We start from the raw sequence: 16,453 nt of genomic DNA, 5'->3' as shown, positions 1-16,453 counted from the left end.
AGCATAAGTATTGTGGCAGCAAGAAGAATCCAGAGGAGGAATCTAACTAGGCTAGGAATAGAGGTAAAAATAAGATAGAAGCCAACAAGGAGTAGATAGGAAGAGTCCTAAACTCTCTGGACAAGATCTCTGCTCTTGTGAAGATAGTAAGGAATGAATCTAGAGAGAAGGGACCCTTGAGCTGAAACCTGAATGAAAGGCCAGCTGTGCAGATATCTGGAGGAGGGTGTTCCAGGGGGAGGAGGGAATAAGAAGGGTCCCAGACAGTGACCTTGAATGCTTCAGAAACAGACAGGTCATCCAGAGGTGAGGTCAGTGAGAAAGGCCAGGTAATTCATGCCAGACCTTCCAGGCCAGATAATACAATTTGTTCCCAATGTTAGGGAAGCCACTGAAAGGTACCACACAGGAAGTCATATGTTTTGGCTTATGCTTTTTAAGTTCTCTCTGAAAGCTGTGACAAGGCTGAATTTGGGGGCAGGAGGTGAGTGGAGACCATACCAGTCAGATGGGGGGCTTCTGCATGGATGCCAGTGACAGGGCCAGGGTATACTAATGGGGGATATGGGGTATGTTAGGGAGGGTGAACTAAGACATGCTGATGAATTTGGTTTGGGGTATGAGAAAAGAAAGAGAAGTCAAGGATAACCCTAGATGGTAAGCTTTAACAATTGAGTAGGTGATGATTTATCATATAGAAATAAGAACTCATGCTTTATAGTTTTTATTACGTACCAGTCATGGCTCTAACATTACATACATTACCTCATTTAATCCTCACAAACAACACTAAAAATAGATTCTAAATCCATCGTCACTACTGTACAGATGAGAGAAGGGAGGGTTAGAGAGACGAAGCTCACTCTGTCTTTAAATTCCAGCCAATATTTGAATGCAGGTTTCACTGACTGAGGAGTCTGTGTGCCTAACCATGATGTTATTTTACCTGGTATTTCTTTCTTTTTTTTTTTTTTTAAAGATTTTATTTATTTGACAGAGAGAGAGAGATCACAAGTAGGCAGAGAGGCAGGCAGAGAGAGAGAGGGAAGCAGGCTCCCGGCTGAGCAGAGAGCCTGATGTGGGGCTCGATCCCAGGACCCGGAGATCATGACCTGAGCCAAAGGCAGAGGCTTTAACCCACTGAGCCACCCAGGTGCCCCTTACCTGGTATTTCTAAGTTGCAGAAGACTAAAGGATGAACTGATTTTAGAAGAGGAAATAAAATTTTCGCTTTTGACATTTTGATGCGATGCCTTATATGGAAATGTCAAGTATACTCCTGGATGTGTGAGTATGGAATTCAGGGGAAAGGTCAGTCTGGAGTCATCAATGGAGTCAAGTGCACACAGTATTTCAAGCCTTGGGGTGGAATTGGCGTATCTCGTAGCAATCTCTCACAGGGATTAGCACAGTCCCAAAGCCAAGCCCTGGGGTCCTCTAATTTGTGATTTTCACATAGCAACTAACTTAAGGGCTTGAGAAGCAGTATCCAAGTAAGGTAGAAAGAACCCCAAGGGGTTGTGGATTTCCAAAATCTAGGTAATTAAAGTGTTAGCTTGATTCTCAGCCAGGCTCTGTCCTCATGGTGGCAACATGGCTACAGTAGTTCAGCCCATATCTTTTCAAGCTTAAGGCTCATAGAGAAGAGAGAGACTCTCCCTCCATTCCCGCACTGCTCCCCCATGTCCGGGTAGAGAATCCTAGAATTTACTCTGACTGGACCTTCTTGGATCATGGGCTCATTCCAGAATTCTGTATCAATCACTATAACTAGGGAGCCCTAATATAGGAATGAAAAGCTGGGACTCCACCATCCACTATAGCTTGTACTTGACATTCTCACCAGAGTTTCCAAATCACCGTGGCTAGAAGGTTCTTCAGGGACCTGATTTCTACAAAGAGAATGCCTTCTCATCAGTAGAAAAGAGTCGAAAGATTATCTTACTCTGCCAAGGCTGTTGGCAGTCATGGCTGTCCATATCTAAGCCCCAAATCTGCCTTCTCAGTCTAAGCTACTCTAAGCTTGATCTGAATGGGGCAGGACTCGATCACACATGATACGGGTAAATGGAAAATCAAAAATCACCAGAGCCTCATTTCAGATTAACTGTTTTGGAAAGAGTTCTGTTTAAAAGAAATGCAACCACATGGTTGGGAAGCCATTTCACCCACTCTCTTGCTGAAGTTCCTATCTTGTCATAGAGGGTAAGGTTAGGAATCAGCCACGGTTAGGATTTCCATAATTCTTGACAACAGGGCTCCTTTGGCTCTTTGCCCTTATCTTTGAATACACCATTCACTCACTCATTGATTCATTCAACAGCAATTTATTGAGTGCCTACTTGGGTACGGCACTGGTTAGGTACAGGAGACACAATAGTAAAAAAATCATACAAAATTCCCTCCAACTTGAAACTTAAATTCTAGTAGAAGGAGACAGGCAACACTAAATAGAAATAATATGGTAGTCATTTGTATAGTATGTTAAAGGTGATACAAGCTATGGAGAGGGAGGAAAAAGAATGTGGAGTGCCATGGTAGGAGGTATGCAATTTTAAAGAGGATGGCCACTTCTCTTAGACACTTTTTTCTTTGCCAGCTACCTTTATTTGTGAAGAATTTTTCCAACCAGTGATGCATGAAGGCATTTGATGCAAGGGGAGAAGTGGGGTTTCAAAGGACATCAATGTACCATCCCTGGTCTTCAAAGGTTGCTAAATTATATAGATCAGAGTTCATTCTTGAGAAAGTGGAACAAACATGATTCATCCTAAATCACCTGGGATATGGGTGGTCTAGTTTTGAAGGGTGGGGAGCAGAAGGAGTTGGAGGAAGCTTTGGATAAGAGCTGAATAGGCAAGTGGGTTCTCCTTCCCCCTAGAGGATGCTCAGTCCCCATCTCTACTTCCCACAGCATATGCAAACATCTGAGTTTAGAGCAGGGTTTCTCCCTCTCCCTGGAACACTCAGAGCAGCAGGCAGCTGTGGTGTAGCAACCCCCCGCCCATCTCACCTGGGGGCATGGGGAGAAGCCACTGCTCAGCAATGTCTTGCTGAGCAGAAGTGGACTTTGGATGGGTAAAGAGAAAGCACAATGTATTTTCCAGGGCATGCTTCTCTCTATTAACTATTTGAAATGTTAAAACCAATTACAATGTACTGTTTTAGTTAGACCTGGATAAGATTTCAGACTTATTATTAAATAAATGGCGCACAGGATGTTTTCGGGTATGTATCTCAGAAAAAGTGCAAGTGGAGTATACATATGAAAAGATGATCAATCTGACAAGTTGTCATGGAAAGGAAAGCTATAAAAATGTGATGCTGTTTCAACCATCAGTCGGGCAAGAATGGAAAAATACTGATAATAGCCAGTGCTAGCAAGAATTTGGGGGAAATTAACAATATAAGAATTATAAGAAATAATTTGGTCATATTTATCATACCTTGTGACCCTGCAATCCTGCTTCTAGAAAGCATTCCTATAAAAATAAAAACAGGATATACATACAAGAATTCTCATTACAGCCTTCTATGTATGGATAAAACCCAAAACAGCAAACTGGAATGGTTGAATAAATTATCCTGTACTCATTCTATGGAATATTTTATAACTATTAAAATGAATATCTTTCCGAATTTTGTATTTATTTATCTGTCCCCCTGAGTGGCTGAGTGGAAAAAAGTTGAAGGGTACAAATAAATAATGGGATACTATTTCTGATTCTAAAAAAAGGAAAGATATGTACATAAGTGTATAGATATTTTTCATTGTTGTTATTGACGAAAATAGAAAAATATGGCAAAAGCTAGCAAACCACCATCATTGGCTCACTGGGAAGGTGGAGGTAGAGAGGCAGAGAGAGATGATGATTTTCTTTATATGCCTTGTTAGATATTATTTCAATTCTACAACAACATACAGTATTTTTATAATTTTTAAAAACGTTATAAAGTATAAAAAAGAAAAGTGAGGGAATGAGTGCGAGAAAACATGGCCCAAGAACCCAACAGGGATTCATTTAGAACAGTTGGGATTACATTTGGAAGAGAATTAGTCTCAAGTATTGAAAGCATCCAAAACCATGCCACTGGAAAACAGGTGGGGAAATATGAAGCCATGTTGCCCAGAAAAGAGATTACCTGGGAAGAGATGATGAAGCTGAAGTGAAAACAAGAGGAAATGATTGCTGTTTGCAAGTGTTTTGTATGTGGGTGTGTCACTAATGTCCATTTCCTCCCCCTCTCTCACAGGACAGGACCCTTGATTTTTAGGTAGCTGCATTTTCCACTTCCCTTAGAGCTGGGTGTGACTATGTAACTAAATTGTGGCCCTCATCTGTGCACACAGATGGTGCATGTTAACATCCAGGCTGAACCTTTAAAAGGAACGGGCAGAGCCTCCTCTTCCCCAACATACCTCCTAACTAGGGCTCCTGGGTAGCTCAGTTGGGTAAGTGTCTGCCTTCGGCTCAGGTCATGATCTCAGAGTCCTTGGATCAAGTCCCACATCAGGCTCTCTGCTCAGCAGAGAGCCTGCTTCTCCCTCTCCATCTGTGCTCTTCCACTCTCCCTCTGTGGATGTACGCTCTCTCTCTCAAATAAATAAATAAAATATCTAAAATAAACCTTCCTAATTAATCCACCTGTCCCATGAAAGATGGGACAGAAGTACTTGAAACCTCACATCTGGGGACTAGGAAAATAGAAGGAAATTTTCAAGAGGATTTCAGACCAATCTAAACACATTTCTAAAAGGCAGGATTATTTCAAGATAGGGCAGAAGTAATTTGTCTCTCTTAAGTGCAAGTGCTCAAGCACATGCTAGATGAGAACAGTGTATAAAGAAGGTTCTTGTATAAGATGCAAGACTGGACAATGTGGTCTGATTGATCCTTTCAAATAATGAGATTCTATATGAAGTCCAAATTTCAAAGCATTTCTGTGTTCGGCCAAAAAGCAATGAACTTCTGTTCATTACAATGCATTTTTCTGAGTCCTCATTTACTACAAATCAGTAAAAAATGTAAAATCCAGAGTCATCCTAGACTACTTCATCAGTGCCGATCCCCCCTCAACCAATGATCTCCAGGTTCTATACATTTTACCTGCTAAATATCTGCCAAATCCATTCCCTCTCTTCAGCCTCGCTGTCATTGTTTTTTTTTTCCTCCAGTATTTCATTCCAAAAATATTTCCAGAATGACTGTTCCATGACAAGCAGCATGTTAAACACTGAGGACACCACACTGAATAAGACTCAGTCTGTGCCTTCAGAAAAAGAAATAAGCAAGCAAACAAAAAATTATGATCCGATGTGCTAAATGCTATTCTGAAAGGGAATGGGGGCTTGGAGAAGGGAATCAAGCAAGGAAGGCTTGCTGGAAGAGGTGACACCTGAGTTGAGTCTCAAAGGATAAATCACCTCAGATTTCACCTCAGTGCAGCGTGTCCTGCCCTCTACCCCACTGCACTTCATATACTCCTCTGTTTTGCTTGTATTTCATCATGTGATTATCCTCCTACCTATCTCCTTTCCTAGGTCCTAACTTGCCAGAGAAACTGAGTTTCATTTGTCCTTATTACCTCAGCCATGACCGTGTGGCAAGCAGTTAGTTTACAATCAGCAGTCATAGAATTGACTGGTTTTCATTGTAAATGAAACTCACAGCCCCGGTGAAGGACTCCATTCTTACGAGTTCTTCTGATGTTAGTAATTCACAGCACATTCCACGTCTGCTTTTGAGATGTTCTGCTCAGCCTGACTGAGCTTTCGCTTTTTGTTGCTACCACGTGTATAACACATCTGAGCGCTCCAGAAGCCTCCCTGTGAGGAAGGACAGTGGCATTCCTCCCTGGGAAGCTGCATCCCCCGGGGCATCCACCAAAGCTCCCCGGGCTGACGCCGCTCTCCCAGACGCTGCAGAAGGAAGGACCGGCGCCATACTGCTATCCCGGCACCCTCTGCGGAGAGCCCCAGTCGGAAGCCCAGCGGAATCACTGACTGGGTGAGTGTGCTTTCATGCCTCTATGTCTGGAAACAATGACAGGAACTCTGAAACCAGTTTGAAACCTGAACGTCGTGGCTTGACTTTTTCTACACTGGTATCTGTGGGTAGGTTAAAATGACCAGGTTCTAATTTCTAAGTTGGACCAGAATGAGGCAGTGGAAATTCATTATAATGCAGCGTTTCCCTATGTGTAAGACACATTCCGCCTGGGGTTTGCAAGATGATTCTACATGGTATGCAAATGAACACATATTAGTTAAGAATGTATCTGTTTAAGGGGTGCCTGGGTGGCTCAGTCGGTTAACTGTCTGGCTTCTCCCTCTGTCTCTCCCCACCCCCACCCTGCTTATACTCACTCTCTCAAATAAATAAATAAATAAATAATTTTTAAAAAATGTATCTGTTCAAGTTAAAAGTCATATATTTATTTGAAGTTAACTTTTTTATTGGGGGCAAGTAAAAAAGTAAGTTGATTTAAATCCATTGTTATGCAAATAATAATATAGGCACTCTTAGAGGACTCAGGTCGAGAAGCACTGTTACATTACATTCCTCAAGATTCATACCAACCAGTAAAGATTATAGCAGGAGATATGCCAGAGCCAGTAGAAATCTTGGAGACTATCTAATTCAATTCAATATTTTATTCACTGAATATCATTCAACAAATATTTGTTGGGCACTTACTATGTGTTAGGGTCTGACTAGAGCTGCAGTGAATCAGAGGAAGAGAATCTAGTGAGAGAAACAGATATACAGAGGATTTATAATTACGATAGGTTCTGTGGAGAAGTAAAGCATGTATGAAACCATTAACTGCTGAATAATGTTTGAATGAAATCTTAAAGGATCAGAAGAAATTAACCAGGCCAGCTGGGGTTTGGGAATGGTACTGGAGGCAGGAGGTGGGAAGAGACCCAAGAAGGTGTGTGAGACCCAGAGGAGGGAGTGGAACTGGAGTAAAGGACAATCTTAATCCCTCATTATGCAGTCACCAGTACAGATCACCTGTGGTAGTTAATTTCAATCAGGACCGATCCAGAAATGGAGGTCCAAGAGGCAAAGTGACCTGACATTGGCCATACATCCTAACAGCAGTGGGACCGAGGCCTCAATCTGTTCTCTCCTGGGTCCATACATTTACCACATGTTTAGTGAGAGTCCTGTATTTGGGCCCTGTTCTGGGCACTGGGAATCCTCCAGGGAACAAAACAGACAACAGCCTGCCCCACAGAACCTATATTCTCATATGGTGGAGATAGCCAATAAACAAGTCAATAGAAGCATGTTAGTGGGAGAGAAGTGGTTTAGATCAGTGATGAGGGGAGAGGGGATGGCTAGGGAGGGGGTTGATACTTCGTATGGGTGACCATCTGGTGCTGTGGGCAGAGGTCTGCAAGAAGTTGGGACTAGTTGGGTCTCCTAACCTCACTGAGGGCTCTACCCACCACTCCATGCTGCTCACTGGTATTCCAGGCTTCTTCTGTTCTACCCCGTGCTAAGAGCAGATGCAACTCCTTTAGTTCTAATCATATGCTGGCATACACATTTTCAAAGGAAATGTAGTCTCCCAGGCATGATCCAGGAAGCATCTATTGGAAGAAATCTCCACCTATAAATGTTAAATGGTTTTAGGGTTCACAGAGCATCATGTGGGAGTTTGGGGGTATATGGCCATTTCCCAAAATGTAACCATCTCTGGTTCTGACAGAGTCCAGAGTGAGACCTGTAAACTCAAGAGAAGTCTTCATCTAGAGCCCAGTGACCCCACCAAACACTTTTTTCTCACTATGCAGAAGAACACCAGCTTCTCTGTTCTTAGCTGCCTTTTCAGAATGCCAGTCTTAGTCAAACACACTAAAACCACATTTTTTCCCTTGGTATTTAAAAAGTCTGGGACGCCTGGGTGGCTCAGTTGGTTGGACGACTGCCTTCGGCTCGGGTCGTGGTCCCGGGGTCCCGGGATCGAGTTCCGCATCGGGCTCCCAGCTCCATGGGGAGTCTGCTTCTCCCTCTGACCTTCTCCTCCCTCATGCTCTCTCTCACTGTCTTGCTCTCAAATAAGTAAATAAATAAAATCTTAAAAAATAAATAAATAAAAATAAAAATAAAAAGTCTGGGAATAGGCACTAACATGGATACTGGTTTCTTACTGGATAATGACCTTCACATTCCTAGAGTGCTTCTGACTGAGTTTAGCAGGCTTTTGACTATTTCGGCCAAACCAAAGATTCTGGGAAGTAGACTAACTAAAACATTGAATTCATTCACCAGAAATATTTGGGGGAACAAGTGAATTTTAATTTTTTTTCCTAAGGACCTAAAGTTTGCTGACCATCAAATGAATATTTCACAACCCCTCTCATGTCTGAAGTCCCTAAGTATGGCGTCAGTATAGGAAAGGTGTGTAACCAAGACTTGAGACCCAGGCTCTGTGAAAGTGCCGCACAGTTAGACTGAACCATGAAGGTACCTCTAGAAGACAAGGTGCCCTAAAAGGGGGACAATGGGTACACCACATCCTCTCAAGTCCATGGCAAAGCCAGGGTATATATTCCTGTCCCCAGGGTCCCAGCTCTTCCAAGTGTTCCCCGAGAAATTAAGGTGTTCAGGGTGCTTGGGTAACTCAGTTGATTAAGCATCTGACTCTGGATTTTGGCTCAGGTCATGATCTCAGTGTTGTGAGATCAAGCCCCGCATTGGGCTCTACTGTCTGTCCCTCCTCCTCCTCACACATGTGTGCATGTGTGCTCTCTCTCTCTCTCAAATAAATAAAAAATCTTTAGAAAAAAAAAAAAGGAAGTAAGCTGCCCAAAACAGAACTATAACTAAATACAGAGAACAAACTGATGGTTGCCAGAGGAGAGGTGTTGAGGATTGGGAAAATGGGTGAAGGGGAGTGGGTTATGAAATGAATAGGTCCTGGAAATGAAAGGCACAGCAAAGGGAATATGGTCAAATGTATTGTAATTGCATTGTGTGGTGACACAGATGGTAGCTACACTTGTGATGAGCATAGCACAATGTATAAGCTTCTCAAAACACCTGAAACTAACATAACGTTGTGTGTCAAGTATACTTTAATATAAATAAATAAACAAACAAAGTCAGCCTCCCATTACTGTTGGCCTAAGGCTGAACTGGGAAGCCCTAGGTCAATAGCATGAGATGCAGACAGGGTCCTCCAGTCTCCCCCTCACCATTCCCCTCAGCTCTCCACACCTTTCCCTCCCTGTAGATTGGTCTGATAAGGGAGTCCCCAGTAGAGATAAAACATGGGACCACAGGGTGTTGATGGGGAAGCTGGAGAGAACAAGGAGCAGGGAACAAAGAAGTAATTTTGGAATATGAGATAATCCAAGAGAGCAGAGTCCCTAGTGAATAGAATAATCACCTTATGATTGAAAAGAAGAACTGGTTGGTGGGAAAGCAATAAAGAAGAGGAGCCAGTGGTGCCTGGGTGGCTCAGTCAGTTATGCGTCTGCCTTCAGCTCAGGTCATGATCCCAGAGTCCTGGGATCACATCCTGAATCCGGCTCCCTGCTCAGCAGGGAGTCTGCTTCTCCCTCTACCCTCCCCTCAACTTGTGATCTCTCTCTCTCTCAATGCTCTCTCTCAAATAAATAAATCTTCTAAATTTTTTTTTAATTAAAAACATTTTAATTTAGTTTAAAAAAAAAGAAGAGGTGCCAAAATCCACACAGGCCTGGAGGAAGTGTGCCTAATGTTATCACAAAACACCAAATCAACACAAGACAATTGTGTTGTCAGCATGCTGCAGGGGCACGAGGAATGCTTTGTGGAAGCCAACTGGCCATCCCATGGCCATACATCCCATACACTGGCCATCCCATACACTGCTGTCTGCAACAGCCCTTGCCAAGCACACCATCGCTGAGAGGCCAAGTCCACGTAACGCAAAAACAAAGGTCAGGCCATGTTGTTCATTTAACTGAAGAGCTAGCTGAGCAAAGAAGGCTTTTAAGCACCAATAGGTTTCCTGTGGAGGAATCTGAACTGCACTGAGGCTTTTAGTCGGCCCCTATCGACTTTCCTAATAGCACAGCACCTGGAAAGAGCCTTATCAAGCTCCAGCATCATCTCAGCTTGGTAACTTGTGGTCTTTGAGGCTTGCATCATCTGTCAAAGCCCTCCCTGTTGAACGTTTCCAGGCAGTTTGTTTACATGTCTGTCCTACGTGATCTGATCTGGTTGTTACCCGTTGTACTCCATGAAATTCCAGCATGCTCTCATAGAAAGGACATCCAGGAGAAAAAAACACAGTGTATTTAATTAAAATAAAAATCTGTCAGGAGCTAAGTTCATACCAGGCATAATTGATAATCATCAAACCCTTCAGTAGGTAATAATCATATACATAGCATCTATGTAAGTCACAATAACATTAGATTGTATCCCAGAAAGCTGTCATTTTTCCTCCACAAATATTACATGAATTAATTCTGATGATACAGCTTTAAATTAAGTTTATACAATGTATTTGGGAATAACAAAACATGTTCAAGGTGAAAGCATTCTTTGAAAATAAAGAAAACATACATATTAGTGACAATTTACTCATCTCCAGAACTTTATTATGTTAAATTCCTATAGTCTATTCTGCATCATTTAACTTGCACAAAAACTTTTTTAAAGAAATAGACTCTTACAAATGTATTTCCAGGGGTTCACATTATATTCCAAATTAGCAATCCAATCCACGCATTTGACTCCTTGCGTTACTTAACGCTTTCCAAGAATTGTTTAATCCAGGAAAGAAGAATATCCAGTTCATTGATGGCTTTGTAGATTCCTTTGTTTCCAATCTGCAGATAAAGTGAAGATATAAAAGCAGAAATTTTTCACATTTTAAAAATCAGAGTACTCAAAAACAATGACTTGAAATACTTACCCCATAAAATGTTCTTTTCATTCTGGTAATTGTTTTCATCTCTCTAGCTGAGGAAGCACAGGAAATCTAATAAATCAACAGAAAACACAGATTAGATTACTGAAGAGGCTCTAATAATACTTTTCCATCCATTCAATAAACATGTAGTGAGCAGGTATAATGTCCTGGGCATAGGTATGCACTGGCAGGTAAATAATAGTTGGTTTCTGTCATCATCAAGGTTAGTTACAGTTTCATGGGAGAAGCAGGTATATAAGCAGGTAATCGATTTAAAAACAGTAAGTAACAAACTAAAATGAAATCTGTGTATTGCCTAGGGCTCTATGAAAAGAATTTACAGGAATGACCTACTTTCAATGGGGTGATCTGAGAAGGCATTTCTGAAAAATGACATTTAAATTGAGATCTGAAAAATAAGAAGGATCCAATTTTATGAGGAAGTGAAAAAAAGAAAGAGGGTGTTGGGGAGGATGCACAGGAGAGAATAACTCAGGGAGAGGGGGAGGTGTGCAAAGGCGTTGAGCGGAAAGGCTTAGTGCTTCCCAGAAACTAAAAGAACAACAACTTGGCTAGGCCAATCCAAGAAGGGAGATGTAGGAAACATGGAAGATGTGGGAACCAATAAGAAAAAATTCCCTTTTTTGAAAAATCACTCTGTCTGCTATGTGCATTGCAGAGTACAATACTCAGGTGTTGATTGCCAGGAGAAAGGACCAGGAAATATTAGTTTATTCAAAAGGAGAAGGAGCAGGTTGGCATTTTAAAGAAGATGGCTAGTAGCCAGGCAGGAGAAATGGCCTATCTCCTTTGTGGAGGTGAATTTCCAGTCCCTATCTGAGCACAGAAATCGCTTAGAAATCAAGTAGGAGGACATTAACTTTGTCCTTTATGTGCCCACACATTTCCACAGGCTTCATTAAAGACAATGGAAGAAAAAGGTGAAAATGTCTAATTTATCTCTTTAGTTTTTACCCATAGAAGCTTAGTGCTGGAATAGACCAAAGAGATTGTATAAGCCAGTTCTTCTCAATTTACAGAAAAGGAAGCCAAGGCCCAGTGGTTAAGTCACTTGCTGAAGGTGTCACAGGAGATCCTTTCCTAGTGATAAAATAGGGCCAGGGACATCAACAAAGATAACGATTAAAACTCACAAAATGGAAGCAGATAAATGACAACATTTGTTGAAAAAAATCAAAACATGGCCAGTGTCAACCAATACATCCCTCTAGCCCAGAACACAATCAGGAGGAGAGCGGGGAGAATGGGCAGCATGTAGTCTCTTCCTTATCAAGAGGAGACAACTAAAATGATTGACAGCTATAGCCCAGATGCTATTACAGGGCATAAAGGTGGTGATGATGTCACAGCTGCCCAAATGGGGACTCTGCTTTCAGGTCAGACCCTGCATAGTAAGGAAGAGATCCTTCTTGTCAGGTGGCTTCCCTGATTAAGCACAGAAGAGCTGCAGACACAGAACATTCTGGTAAAGGTCTGGTTTGCAGGATTCACAATCATGGCATTAGACTGCCCTGTGATAAGAGACCTGAATTAACAAGAGGACATTTCAACCCAGACCAGATCCAGGGAGGTCGAAACAGTGCATGACAGATCCAGGCAGTGGTAACCAATGTCAGAGAGTACAGTCAGAAAGTATCCATTCATTCATTAAGCAAACATTGATGAAGGGCCTATTGTGTGTCAACCTATAAGGCTAGACACTAAAGACATGATGACGAACAAAAAGTTACTAAATAGAAGTTGTGGATAGGAAAATCAATGAAATACCGATCACTATAAGAAGATAAAAATTAAGCAGGTCCAGGAGCTTTCTTCTTTATCCCAATTCCCCTTCAAGTGAAGACAAAAATACTGAGAAGATTATTAGGGGAAAATAATAACGGTCAACAGGTGTCAGGCACTAATCTGAAGGCTCCAACCATATTCATGTCCTCTGACCTCCCCACAATCCTGTAAAATAGGTGTTATTGCTATCCTCATTTTACAGATTAGGAAACTAAAGCACAGAACTTAATATTCTGCCTATGTTCACACAGTAAGTAGAAGAGCTGAGACAGGAACCCAAATATTCAGGGTCCAGAGTCTGTACTTAAAACCACTCAATTATACCAAGACAAAACAACAACAACAACAACAAAAACCAGTGAAACTTAGAAAATATATTCCAACTAAGCCAGTCTCTTGTTGAAAAAATTGAAAATCCAGTTCCAAAGACAGATTAGCTCGAAGATCTCTGCTCTGCATTACAGAAGAGAAATGCTGGAGATGGCTTTAAAGGGTTAAGCCGATTGGCAGAGACAGAGACAGAGATTTCAACTCAAAAATGGATGATGTGATAATAAACAGAAGAAATCCCACGGTTGTTGTGTGTGTGTGTGTGTGTGTGTGTGTGTGTGTGTACACTTTTTTTTAAATTTCTTTTCAGTGTAACAGAATTCATTGTTTATGCACCACACCCAGTGCTCCATGCAATACGCGCCCTCCATAATACCCACCACCAGCCTCCCCCGACCTCCCACCCACTGCCCCTTCAAAATCATTTGTTTTTCAGACTGGAACTACAAAAGAAAATTCTAGAAATAACCAAGTCTAGGTTCAGCCAAGATCGTAGCTATGGAAAAAATTTAGAGAAATCTTCCCATTTATAAATAGAGAGTTTGATTAGATGCTCATTCCTTCTAACCTGAAATTGTCTAATATAAAAGTAGTTGGTCCAAATCTTGCAAGTGGATGAAAGAGAACTTCATCAAGAGAATCAAAACTTGCCTAACTCCAAGGCACTGTATCCAAGTTCTCAGAGGCAAAGAATCAACTACCAAGCCCAGAAGCAAGTCACATGGCCCAGGGTCAAGCATGCAGGAGCTGGGAATTAAAGATTGAACACCGAAAGTGGGAAGCCAAAGAAACTAACCAAAGTCTGGACATTACAGAAGTTAAATATCATTAAGGCATTCCTGCTGACTACGGCTCTGCCCAGAGAACTCCAACCTGCAGTTCATCCTACACCAGAGTGGGAAGGACAAGAAAGACATCACTCCGTCAAGGAAGAACAAGAAGAGTAGGAAAGGAGAAAACAAGGTTTGTCAAAACAACAACTATCCCAACAGTAACAGCACAAAGCACTTACAGCTGCTGGCGTTGCCACTAAGGCTGTGTTGGTTTATGGGATGTTTTCTGGTGCCAAGAGTTCCATTTACTGTAAATGACCTCCTACTAGAGATTCTACCCAAGTTTCCTTTTCTTCACTGTTGTTAACATGTCTACAGACCCAGGAGAACAGTCAGGTTTTACAGTCACAATTCAGATGACATTCCTTGGAAAGAGAAATTTCTGAAGGAACGATTTCCTTTACCTTCTATTTCAGTGTGTAGTTGTTTTACTGTAGGAATGGCTGTATGATTTGACACACTTGACCAAAGCAGATATGATCTAGACTCCAGGCCATTTGTCATAGGACTAGAATAACTAGAGCTCAAAGAAAAGTGTGAGATAGTCGTGAAACAACTAACACCAGACAATTCTTCAAGTTTATTTGAGAGAGGGAGACAGAGAAAGAGCGTGAGCAAGGGGCAGATGGAGACAGAAGGAGAGAGAATCTCCAGCAGACTCCCTGCTAAGCAATGAGCCCCACTGAATTTCATGGGGCTCGATCTCATGACCTTGAGACCATGACCTGAGCTGAAACCAAAAATCAGACACTTAACTAAGTGAGCCTCCCAGGTATCCCAATTGATTTAATCTTTAAAGGTAGCCTGCAAGATAAAAATGGCCTTGGGGCACAAGTGATGGCTCACAACATGAGACAGACAATGATGCAAATACTATGTGATATATACTGTGATTAAAAAAAAAAAAAATACAATTGCTCTAAGACAGCAGAGACAGCCTGACTGTGGGATCCAGAAGGCTTCCAGAAGAAAACCAATTAGTTGCACCTTGAAGGGTGAGTAAGATAAAGTGGCAGGAGCAGATAGATAGAAGGGACGAGTAGGCAGAGGAAGGTCAGTGCTCCAGACTGAAGGGAGCAGAGATGATTTGGACACCATTCTGGTCTCAGCTAAAATGGCTGGAGTCCAGGTCTTGCATTCAGGCCTCTAGCCTCCAGCCCTGCCCCAGCTCCTCCTGCATCTGCTTCCTACACAGGCCCCAGCAGAAGTGGAGACTGGAAGCATTTTCAAGGAGTTCTAAAAGGACAGAGACGTCGTTACCTGGCAGTTTTTGTTGTTCCAGCATCTGGAGTAGGGCTCAGCAGTAGCTTTGCACAGGGGCCTTGTGGTAGCCAATGAGGTTTATCTGAGGTGCGATTGTTGCTAATTGAAATAGTGTTTAGCAAATACTAGATGCTCAATAAATGTTCATTGAACGAATGAATCAGTGAATACAATGCAAGCACCAGCTTATGGCTTCAGGCTTCCCAAAGCCTACAGTTTAATAACAGAATGAATCATGGCCTGGGCATTGGTGAGCATTTTGGTTTGTTAAAGGCAATTGGGTGGACAGATACAATCCGTAGTATTGTGACCCCAATCTCCTCATGTTTTGAATAATCATACAAATGTGTACTGTGTATGACCGCTAAAGCACAAATGGAAAATCTGTCTCTACTGATCATTCTGAGGAAATGAAAAATGGGGGTCAAGGACTAGACAGCTATACGCAGTACAGTCCTGCAGAGAACTAACTGTTCCTAGTGTTTTCTCAAAAGAACAACCTCAAATTCTTTCTCTGAAGAGTTCTATTATGTTACATCTATCATAAACACATACAGCATTTTCACAACTTCTGGGAGAATACAAAATCATACGTAAAGTCTTATATTGACTTCAGTACATGACTTCAGACTTGATTGTACCATTTTTTTTGTTTTTTAATTTGTCCTTTTTTTTTTTTCCAGACCAAGTGGTCTACCATGATAATTATCATGGTGTTGTCTCTTAGGAGTGACTCAATAAAATGAATCCATAAAGGCAGGAAGCTTGCAGAAATCAGAAAGACTCCTCAAAAATGAAAAATAATATAAGTCCATGAGTTAATAATAACACTGGGACAAAATAACAACTCACTGATCACCCTGAAAGAATGTCAGAAAAGCAATTCCTTATATTGAAAACAGGTAAATAAAGAAAAATAATTAACTACTTGTGATGCTTTTTTTATATGATAAGTCTCTCAAGACAGCCAACTAGTAAGAGGTAAGTGATATTCACAGAATTACCCCCACTTATAAATAAAGAAGGTATAATAGGATTTGTAAAGTATCATAAAATAATTGTAATTATATCATTTATAAATATATATAATTATATATAATAACTAATAAATATATAAATATATTTATAAAATAAAAATTATATATTAAATTATAATATAATACAATATACTTATATTAATATATTATATATTATATTTATTTAATTTTATTTATATATTTATAGATATTGTATTTTTATTTATTTTTATATATATTTATATATTATATATTTATATGTTATATATTTATTAAACATAATAT

General features: G+C 41.0%; 1 protein-coding gene across 1 annotated transcript in view; it reads right to left on the bottom strand.

Moving 5' to 3' along the window:
- Nucleotides 1-10,750: 10,750 nt before the first annotated feature.
- LOC111141972 (interleukin 26) overlaps nt 10,751-16,453 on the bottom strand; it is a 22,004-nt gene continuing 16,301 nt past the window's right edge. The window contains exons 4-5 of the mRNA XM_022494861.1: nt 10,924-10,989; nt 10,751-10,837 (exon numbers count right to left, since the gene is read on the bottom strand). Of these exons, the coding sequence (XP_022350569.1) occupies nt 10,751-10,837; nt 10,924-10,989 (153 nt within the window). The remainder of the gene's footprint in view (nt 10,838-10,923; nt 10,990-16,453) is intronic.

This window comes from Enhydra lutris, unplaced genomic scaffold (assembly GCF_002288905.1).
Source record: "Enhydra lutris kenyoni isolate GAN:26980312 unplaced genomic scaffold, ASM228890v2 scaffoldscaffold7, whole genome shotgun sequence".
Classification (NCBI taxonomy): Eukaryota; Metazoa; Chordata; class Mammalia; order Carnivora; family Mustelidae; genus Enhydra; species Enhydra lutris.
Note: the sequence above shows the minus strand (reverse complement) of the source record. Positions and strands in the feature narration are given on the sequence as shown.